The 10879-nt window shown below is 33.9% G+C and overlaps 1 protein-coding gene across 1 annotated transcript; it reads left to right on the top strand.

Moving 5' to 3' along the window:
* The first annotated feature begins 7256 nt into the window (after positions 1-7256).
* On the top strand, positions 7257-8093 carry LOC132754069 (uncharacterized). The gene has a single exon (XM_060744656.1). It carries the CDS (start codon positions 7257-7259, stop codon positions 8091-8093), a length of 837 nt encoding a protein of 278 aa, XP_060600639.1.
* The last annotated feature ends 2786 nt before the right edge of the window (positions 8094-10879 follow it).

Genomic DNA, 10879 nt, shown 5'->3' with positions numbered 1-10879 from the left:
GAAGCTGGACAAGTCTATTTATAAACACAGCATGTTAAAGGTCTATAGTTAAGTCCAAACGCTTGACAAGACTTCCACTAATACGAACGATTTTGAGTTTTCGAAGGAATGACTAACTAGTAGGTGGTCAATGATAGCAATATTCACAAAATGTCCTTCACATTTGTATAAAAATAGTGTATGGCTGAATCCTTTCTAATCATATATGAACATTTAATAAAAATCACATTAAAATATGAGCTTAAAATTTATATTATTTTTTCTTTGAATTGTTAAACGCCTTTTTATTAATTTCTTTTTGAAATTATCAGTCTACGTCTATAAACATGAGTTTTTTCGTAAATATAATCATAAATATATCGTTTTATAACTGTTGCATACAGTATTTCCAAAATAAAAGCCCATTGTGTACAGTGCATATATTTTAAGCATACAGCGTGTCTTGCAAAAAAAAAAAAATCAAAAAAAAAATCCGAAATATGATTACATATTTACTTAACATTTATCTAAAGCATTTTTTTGGTAATAATAAAGCACTTTTCACAAATTTGAATAGCGAACAGTTTATCACTTTTACAAAAAACTAAATTAGAAAAAAAATCTCATGCGGTATGCAATTATCCATCTTGCCCACAAATAACTACGTACCAATTCAAAATATACTACCCATTTTCGTATCAAAACTGAAAACATCTTTCAATGATTTATCTTTAAACTGTACTAAAATTCTCTACTATTACAGTTTTCTTTTATTTCATAATTGTGATCTGAGCGCGGTTTATTGTTTATGCCCCGGTCACATATTCACGGATAATGCCACGGAAGAGCTACGGTCTAATCGCTCACGGATCACTACGGAAATGTGAAATTCCGTGGTCCGCTACGGTTCCAGTACGGACACACAACGGCATGAGTACGGAGTCCGACGGATTTACCACCAAAAGCCCCCGGAGAGACACGGATTGTGACGGACCGGCACGGTTTGATACGGAGCGACACGAATCAGGACGGACGCACTACGGATACACTACGGTCTGCTACGGTATAAGCACGGGTTAGTACGAATAAGTACGGTCTGATACGGAGAAGAACGTATTGATACGGAGAAGAACGAATTGCCACGGATCTATACGGACCTAATACATCCGTCCACAACCTCTTGCTTGCTCATTTTCAAAATGCCTCAAAAGAAAAGAACACCTAGAAAACGAATTGCAGAGTTCAATGATTTTGGCGGGGAGGATTCAGCCTAATCGCGTCCGACCCCCGATACACATCAGGTCCAATTAAAGTGAATTTCTTAAAGGACGCTGGATCCTCAACAAGTTCGGCCATGAGAGCCTCATACTAAACATAAAGTGGTCTTCGTAAAAGCCCATCTCTAGTCCACCATCTCGTCTGTCTTCTCTTACCTGATTAGATATGGACTAGTAATCATTAATGAAAAATGTTGATCAATACTGCTTCTCTTTTAATTTTAAGATTTGCTGTTCATCTTACAATTACATTAATTATCGTGATGTTTATGTTTTAAAAATATGTAAAAAGCGTGTTAATTAATCTTATTATCACTGAAGGGCCAGCGTCCGAGGCTTATGAGACACTTCGTTTTATGTACATATTTACTCCAATTTCATGATCCAATGTTTGTAAAATATGTAGCATTAAATGTTATTCTATTACTTATGAATTGTAGTACGATATTAATATAAATTTACTTCTATGCATGTCATCAAGCAGCTCGACCACTGCCTCCGCATTCTGAGCCATTTCAATATAAAGTTGCAGCCAGTAAATGGCAATTATCATTTATTAAATGTTCCCGCAAATATGTCTGTTATTAACAAGAAGGTAGTATTTATACCCTTGAAAAAGTACATGATACTTAATTTATCCGTTCTAAACAGTGGTGGGCCGTACCATTCCGTGTTGCAACGCAATAAACCGTATAAGACCGTGCTAATCCTTGCCTCTCCGTAGTACAACGTATTACGATCGTGGCTTTCCGTGACAATGCCGTATTAATCCGTATTAAAACCGTAGCTTATACGTAGGGTAACCGTACAAATACGTAGTTCTCCGTACCAAACCGTGGAAATCCTTGACAAGTTGGTGGACTACGAATCAGTACGGACTAATACGGTTTTCGTACGGACCAGTACGTATCAGTACGGATTAATACGGACTAGTAGGGATACGCTACGGTTGATTTTTCCGTAGCAAATTTTTGTGCATGTTCAAAAATTGTCAAGGATCGCTACGGATATACAAGGACTACTACGATTGATTACGGTTACAATACGGAGAGCTACTGACCAGTACGGGTAGCTACGGACGATGCCGGAATTAATCCGTGGCTCTTCCGTGGGCGTTTTCCGTGAATATGTGACCGGGGTATAACAGTCTTCGCTACCCGAAGCTTTTATGTTTATTCATTGAATAGAAAAATGAGAGTAGGGTTGAATTAAAGGAATGTACCACGGTAAGATGAGAACCTATTTATCAAGGCGACCTTATTGCTGAATAAATTGATTGTTGCAAAGATACGGTCGTTAACCCTCCAAGGGTGTATGGATGTAAAATACGTTAAATAACTTTAAATACACTTTTAAAAAATCCCAGTAAAAGTGTAAATTAGGAAATAATGTATTATGTGGTACACATGAACATGCGAGATTTTAATTGAATGCAGTTTATGATGTGAAACGTGTGCATTGGCGCAAAATTGGAGAAAAAAAGTTGAAAATCATAAAAACACTGCAAAATTAATTTTTAACTCCCCGTTTAACGCCTTATTTTCCGAATGATTTATTTTGGTCATATCACACCTGTTTTAAATCATATATACATGTAGTAAAGTATGCATAACTTTGTAACAAGTTCTAAATGCCTCCCCACAAAATATAAAATATTAAAGGCTCATTATGCAGAAATGTTATTATTTTTATTTCTCGAAAACTGGTTATGTTTGGTATCTTGTTACAGTTTCCAAAAGCATTTTCATTTTTTATATACATGAAGTGTCTTTTGCATCTTAAGTTATGTTGGCAAATGGTATAATTATAGTGAATTAGCTTTTTTGTATGGAATTCAAAATACTACAATAACTTTGTCTACATTTTGCTACCTGTACGACACATAGCTGCACGTGCAAAGATACTTTTTTTCCAGTTATATAACATCTAACAAATAGTTAATCAATTATATACTAGTAAACATTATTAAACACATGTTTGACAGTTTTAAATAATTAAATTTTTTTAGATTTATGAGACATATTATACCTTTTAGTTTACCTATAATATCACTAACAATTATAAATTGTTTGCCCATATAGAAAGATAGACGAGTCAATTAAAGATATTTAGCGCTGCACGCCTCCAGATGAGTAAAATAAAAGTCAAGAAAATCAATATTGAGAAAAATATACTAAAATTTTAAGAAAGGTAAAATCATAAAAGATCCAAGTTATATTTTAATAAGTAATATGCGGTTTATGATTGATTTTACGATATTTTATCATCATATATTAAGGACTGCTTTTGCATACTTTGACCACCTTTTGGTAGTTTTGTTGGATTGTAAGTGCCGATTGCAATATGTAAATAACTATTTTTGTTCACCTCACACTATTTTACTTTCATATACATTTCTTAAGTTTTCACGAAAATAATATGAATCTGGAGGCGTGCTGCTTTAATAGGGTAAAGGGTTAACGTCTTGGCAAAAAAATCAACAACACGCTCAATAATTCACATCTCATTCCCAAAGCACAAAAAGCACATAATAATATATAAAACCACTTAAATCTAGTGTAATTAATCAAATAGAAGAAATTCATGTAATCATTGCAGTCAACCATGGTAAAATTTTAGTTACAGTAGGTACGTATATTAACCTGGTTACAGCCAGCAGAAAGAAAAAAAACACAACTCGAGATAATATCAGATCTAATACATCTTATTTTTGAATTAAATGTTCACTGTAGTAAATCATTACTGCTCTTTTTTACATATATAGGCATATATTTAAAACTTGAAACCAGAGTAGGTTAGGCAAGATTTCTTTTGAAAATATTTTCAATGAACATACCAACTGAAAAGATTAAAAAAAATTGAATTAAAGTTCCATACAGAAACTTATATATTACATAAAAGTTCTTTGTTTCATTGTAGTATTTATCAACTAATAATGGCCGCTGCATTCATTACTGTCTCATATTCACGAAAAAAGCGACTGCACGTTATGATGGGCAAATGACGTCACATATGAGGTCATTTTCCGTAGGACGTTTTTTCTTCGTACAAAGAAACAATCTCATCACTTAAGGGGCAACAATATCGTAATTTGTAACTAAAATTCAACAAGTGTTAATTAAATGAATCCGCATGCACACACACGCACACACACACGCACGGACACACACACACGCATGCACTTCACATGCTGATCAACATTCATGTAAGCTTTCATGACTCTAGGTCAAATACTTTTTGCGACGCAAGTTGAAAATTGCAAATTGTTACTAAGTCAAGGGCATTAACTCTAAAGGAAAATAACTCTACAATTACTAAATAAATCAACACGCAAAAACTTAGGTGCACAACTTCACATACTGACTTACATTTCTGTAGAGTTTCATTACTCTAGGTCAAATACTTTTTGAGCTACGTGCGACACTACATGAGAACGGACAGACTGGCTGACTGTCGCGAAGAACGCGATGATATTATTGTTTATTTTGTTATTATCCGCCGGCTTGGCACTAAATTGTTGTGACCGCCGGGTATTTGTTGCAACCGCCGGGTTTGTCACCGGCGGGTTTATGTTTAATTATATTTACATGATTTTCATGATTTTTACGTGCAATACGTGGTATATAAAAGGAATTGTTATCTTGTTTTTGTTAGTTCGTTTTAGTTCGTTAAAAGTAAAGGATTATTATGTTGAAAAATTAAAGAAATAAAAGTTTAAAGGAGGAAAAAGAGTTATTTTAATTCCAGCGTAGTAAAGATTGCTACATAGATGGTCCCGCGAACCGGATAGAATATCGAAAATAATTAAGTCCTAAAATATGGAATTAAATTCAAAAGTGTAAAAAAAATTGTCGGAAATTCATTCAGTGATTCAAAATGGCGAACATCACGTACCTGAAAGGTGTGCGGACTAGATATCTCAACATCTTAAAAACGGAAATTAAAAATGCGCAAGTGATTTTGGAAAGTGATATTGATTTTAGTGACAAAGAGGAATATATTAATCGTGCTGAAAAATGTGTTGAGAAAATGAATGTTTTCCGTGAAAAACTTGAAAATCAAACGGATAAATTGATATGTGTACTTAGTGAAAAAGATGACGAGTTGATAAAATCTATTCTTGATGAAGATTGCACAATTTGTGAAGGAGTTGTGGATATGTGTTTCTCTCTTAACAAATTGAAGGAGAAATTTGTTGATGCAAAACATAAAAGTGAAACGGTAAGTGCACATCAAATTTTAGAACTACAGCATGATATGCAAAATATTGTTGTTAGTCAAATGAAACAACAACAGGCAATTCTAGAAATGAACGAGAAAAAAGAAGCGATGCGATCATCGGTAAAGTTGCCAAAGTTAGACTTGCTATCATATAATGGTGATAAGCTTAAATGGTTGGAATTTTGGGACTCGTATGAGTGCACAATACATAAGAATAAATCGCTGTCAAATATTGAGAAATTCACATATTTGAGAAAGAAGCTGTACGGAGAGGCAAAACGTGCTGTAATGGGTCTCGCTCTTTCTGACGAAAATTACATGTTGGCAATTGATATCTTGAAAGAACGTTTCGGGAATATACAAGAAGTGATTGATCTACATTACAATATGATGATAAATTTAACTCCAGCCTATAACAGTTGAAAGTTCGAGGGAATTTTTCAACCAAGTTTATATAATTTGTACAAGACTAGTAAAAGAATCTTTGCTAATGCATCTATGAATCTGAGAGAATGGGCATCAAATAGTTCTCAATTAAATGAAATGATTCCGACAACAGACCAAACAAAAAGTATCTCTATCAAAGTACTCGGGCATACATGGGATACAAAAAACGACTCACTTACTCTAAATGAATCATCTGTGTCGAGTGATGAAAGCATTTTGACAAAACGTATGATTTTAAAGCAGATTGCATCTGTTTTCGATCCTCTAGGATTGTTGTGTCCAGTTGTGCTGGAAGGAAAGACCCTTCTGCAATCAATATGATTGGGATGATTTAATAGAGGATGATGACATTTGTGAAATTTGGTCAACTGTGAAAAGTGATATAAAATCGATTTCTGATTTTAAAATACCTCGATCTGTTTCACTGCAGAAATACGACGAAGATACAGAATACAGATTGTTGTGTTTTTGTGATGCTTCGACAAAAGCATATGCTACGGCAATATATTTACATCAGAAAAGCAAATTAGAAACAAAAGTTGATTTAGTGTTTGCTAAAAGTAGGCTTGCGCCTTTGAAAGAAATAACTATCCCAAGGTTAGAATTAATGGCAGTTTTGATAGGAGTACGCTGTTTGAAATTCGTGAGTAATCAGCTACAGTTAAACATCAAAGAAAAATACTTATGGACAGATTCTAAGTGTGTTCTTCACTGGATCCAAAGTAAGAAAGAATTACCAGTGTTTGTAAAAAACAGAATTAGTGAGATAAAATCAGACGAAGGTATAAAATTTGAACATGTGTTAGGCAACCAAATCCCAGCAGATATAGCATCAAGAGGCTGTTCGGTAAAAAACAATTAGCGATTGCAAACTGTGGTGGCATGGTCCATTATGGTTACAAGAGCCAGAAGACATGTGGATAAGTTTCAACAATGATAGTGATATTTGTGATAAATATGAAAACGACAATTCAGAAAAAGTTATGACTGTTTCTGAAAAAGAAAATAATGACTTAAGTGTTCTTTCGTCACCTTTTGAAATTGACATTGCAAAGTTTTCTTCACTTACAAAACTGTTAAGAGTGACAGCATTAGCTGTAAGATTTATACGAAAACTACGCAAATTGCCTTGTGAAAGTAAAAGCTTAAAATACGTTGAGCTTAAAGAGGCAGAAGAAATTTGGTTAAAACATGTTCAAAGAAAACATTTTGCGTGTGTATATGATGCCATTAAAAATGAAAAGAAAAACAATTTGCAGATTCAGTTAGGTCTCTTTATTGATGAAAAAGGTTTATTGCGATGTAAAGGTAGATTAGAAAACGCCATATAAGATGCCACAAATGCCACCACTACCTACATCGAGAGTCACGGAATGTAAACCCTTTTCACGTGTAGGACTTGATTATTTAGGACCACTTTATATCAAATCTGATAAGGGACAATCAAAAGTGTGGATATGTTTATTCACCTGTTTTGTAACACGAGCTATTCATCTTGAAATAGTGATGGATATGTCTACAGAAGAATTTCTACTATGTCTTCGAAGATTTATTTCTCAAAGAGGCACCCCTGTTCAAATATTGAGTGACAATGCGTCACAATTTAAAGCTGCATGCTCTGTTATTGAAAAAATCTGGTACAAAATGCTTCAAAGTGAAGAAGTGCAAACATATGTGTCAAACTCCAGTATCAAATGGAATTTTATTACCGAACTTGCTCCATGGATGGGAGGTTTCTATGAAAGACTTGTAGGTTTAGTAAAAAGGGTGTTTCGGAAAACATTAGGCCGACGGCTTCTAACATTAATTCAATTACAAACATTTGTTAAAGAGGCCGAAGCGGTTGTGAACTCAAGACCCCTAGTTTACGTCGGCGATGACGTCAATTCAAACATTGCATTAACTCCAAGTCATTTCTTAACATTAAACCCCAGTATCGGTATTCCAGAGTCTCATATAGACGAGAAAGATACAGATTTTATAGCGCATTACAATTCAAGTGATCGCCTAATGAATATATGGAAAAAAGGTCAGAAATTACTCAACATGTTTTGGGTTATATGGCGCAATGACTATTTGTTAAATCTTCGAGAAAGAACTCAATCAAAAATTAAAACGGGTCGAGTGCAATCACATATTGAGCCATGTGTTGGAAATATAGTATTATGAAAAGAGGATTTACCTCGCGGAAACTGTAAACTTGGGAGAATAGTGGATTTAATCCAAAGTCAAGACGGAAACGTACGCTCAGCAATGGTAAAAATACCATCGGGAAAAGTGCTCAAACGTCCACTCAAACTATTATTTCCTACTAAGATGTACTCAACTAACAATCATACATTAACTCAAAGTACTGAAAATGATAAAATAGATGAATACGAGCATACAAGGGTAAGTCTAAATGCCAACCCCCCTATAATGGGGGCACAAAAAGTTCAGTTTTCCGTTTTTAATTTCAATAGTTATGCCTAGTCACAACAGTTTTGTTTAAGTATGAATCCTTTCCATAAATAAATGACAATGTTAAGAAAATATAATCAAAATTCATTCATTTTACAGTCAAGGTCACTTAGAGGTCAAGGTCATTTCTAAATTATTCGACATGTCTGTTTGGTCACAAGGCTGGTTTTATCCACATATGAATCCAATTCGTACATAAATAACAAAATTATGACAACTAAATCAAAATTCAATACTTTGACTTGGACAGTCAAAGTCATTTAAAGCTCAAGATCGGTTCATCCTTTTAGAAAGTCTTGTCCAAAATGTTGTTTTTCAAAGTATGAAGAAAATCCATTTATTAATTACCAAGTTAAAGTCAATTATAGCACAAAAAAAGAGATAATTCATAACTTTAACTTTCAAGGTCAAGGTCATAAAGAGCCAATGTCAAGTTGATTTGATATACATTAAAGTCTTATCATAAAGAAAGTTATGTTATAATATGAAGTCAATCCATTCAACAATAAGAAAGTTACAACCCAATACAGCAAAAATCGAGATTAAATAATTTGACCTTCAAGGTCAAGGACATGTATGAGTGAAGGTCAATGTCTGTCTGATTATCTTGAAGGGCTTTCCTAAAAGATTATTATGTTCAAGTTTAAAGACAATACATACAAAAAACAAAAAAAACAACAAAGTTATAGCCACTAATAGCAAAAAAACAAACACAAAAAACAGCAAAATTTGGTTATTCATGGATTTAGGTCAAGGTTAGTCTGGTCTACTGAAAAGTCTTGTCTTAAGGGTTGTTGTGGCCAAGTATAAAGACAATACACAAATAACTTAAAAAGTTATGATCAAGGTACAAGACTGCGGACGGAAACGGCAACAGCAACGGCGATGACTGTAACAATACGTCTATTTATTTTATTTTTTTCTTCAATAAAAAAGTTGAGCTAAAATGGTTCTTTTTCAAGGTCTTTACTTTGGTTATGTGATAAATAGAATTATATATTATAGTTATATTTGTGTGGGTTCATTACAGAATTTAATGATTGTATTCAACTTGTTGAATAAAATCAGTATTGAACCTTCACTCATACAATGTCTTATATATATGTACCCTGTATATATGGTGAAATACTGTTCTCTTATATTCAATGTATGTACCCTGTGTATAGCATGACCCTGTTTAATGCAGTCAGCAACACATTTTCGGTCACATCTAGGTCAATCCACCTTAAAGACTTTTCTGGATAACTAACCAGTAATTACCAATTTCTCCACAAGTGTCTGGCTACCTTATCAAATGATTAAAGAATCTACACTGAGAGACTAATAGCCATTTAACTCCTTGTCAAATTAGGCCAAAAATCATGATGACTTTTTCAATCTGCATAATGCTTGAAAAGAGTATAAATTACTAACAGTGATTGATAAACATGTTTCATTCTTAAAATAATAAAATAATGTTATTATAGGGTTAACGCACGTTTTTCCGTGTTATAACGTCTGCAGAGTCCCGAGGAACGGTTGGTGCCCGAGCCCGGTAGGGCGAGGGCTCCAACAGTTCAGAGGGACCCTGCAGACTTTATAACACGAAATAAACGTGCGTTGACGCTATTATAGCATAAAATTTTTAAAACAGATTCATGATGTATATTATATACAAAACACAAACATAAAATCCTTGTGCTTTCAGAACGGTATTTATCCAACTCTACATGTTTTACGTATGCGTTTTATTTTTTCCGGGGCCAACAACTTGAGAACCGAACGAAATTTCGAATTTTAATTGATTTAACAAAGTTTAACTTTGGGGATATATTAAGTTAAGAAAAACATAACATTACTCTCCCCAAGACAAAACAGGCGCCTCAGAAATTCCTAGAGTGATTACAGATTGGCGGTAGGAAAAAGATCAGTGACATCAGATTCAAATTCAGAATCGTTTTTTTTTAATCACGCAAGTTAAAAAAAAATCAGGTATAAAACATTATTCTCTCAAAGAAACATACAGGACATTTATCAATATAAACGTCAATAAAACAACGTTTTCTTATATTCATTTTGTGCTTTCCATTTTTTGTAAGTTAATCGGGGGATTAAACTGAATGACAGATTCTATTTGTTTACATTGACAACTGTCCGTTTCTAAGAAAGGGCGACAACCAAGATAAGCGGCGATGTCTATAAGCCGTATTGCCGGCATAATTACTTGAATGCTGCTCGCCGTTATGCGACTGAGGCCCTCGAATTAATAATTCCAATATAACAAGACTCTGGCAAACAGGCCAAATCGTCATTTTTTGTTTTTTTACTGGGCCCTGTATGTATTGCGCAAAGGTAAAACTGGGCTATAACAAGAGCGCGTGACTATGTTAACGCATGGTTTTGGCCCCGTTATAACATGGGCAAAAGAGTGAAAAATAGCCGATTTTATGCTATAATCTGTAAAATAAAATGGTGTTTTAATACTTTCTATATTATTTGAATAGAAATAATTTTAT

This window comes from Ruditapes philippinarum, unplaced genomic scaffold (genome assembly GCF_026571515.1).
Source record: "Ruditapes philippinarum isolate M1 unplaced genomic scaffold, ASM2657151v2 ctg1718_1_1_1_1, whole genome shotgun sequence".
Lineage (NCBI taxonomy): Eukaryota > Metazoa > Mollusca > Bivalvia > Venerida > Veneridae > Ruditapes > Ruditapes philippinarum.
The sequence above is the reverse complement of the archived record's forward strand: the minus strand, read 5'-3'. Positions and strand labels throughout refer to the sequence as shown.

What these genes read in the sequence shown, in the direction of transcription:
- LOC132754069 (XM_060744656.1), top strand. Translation starts at nt 7,257, where the DNA reads ATGCCACAAATGCCACCACTACCTACATCGAGAGTCACGGAATGTAAA.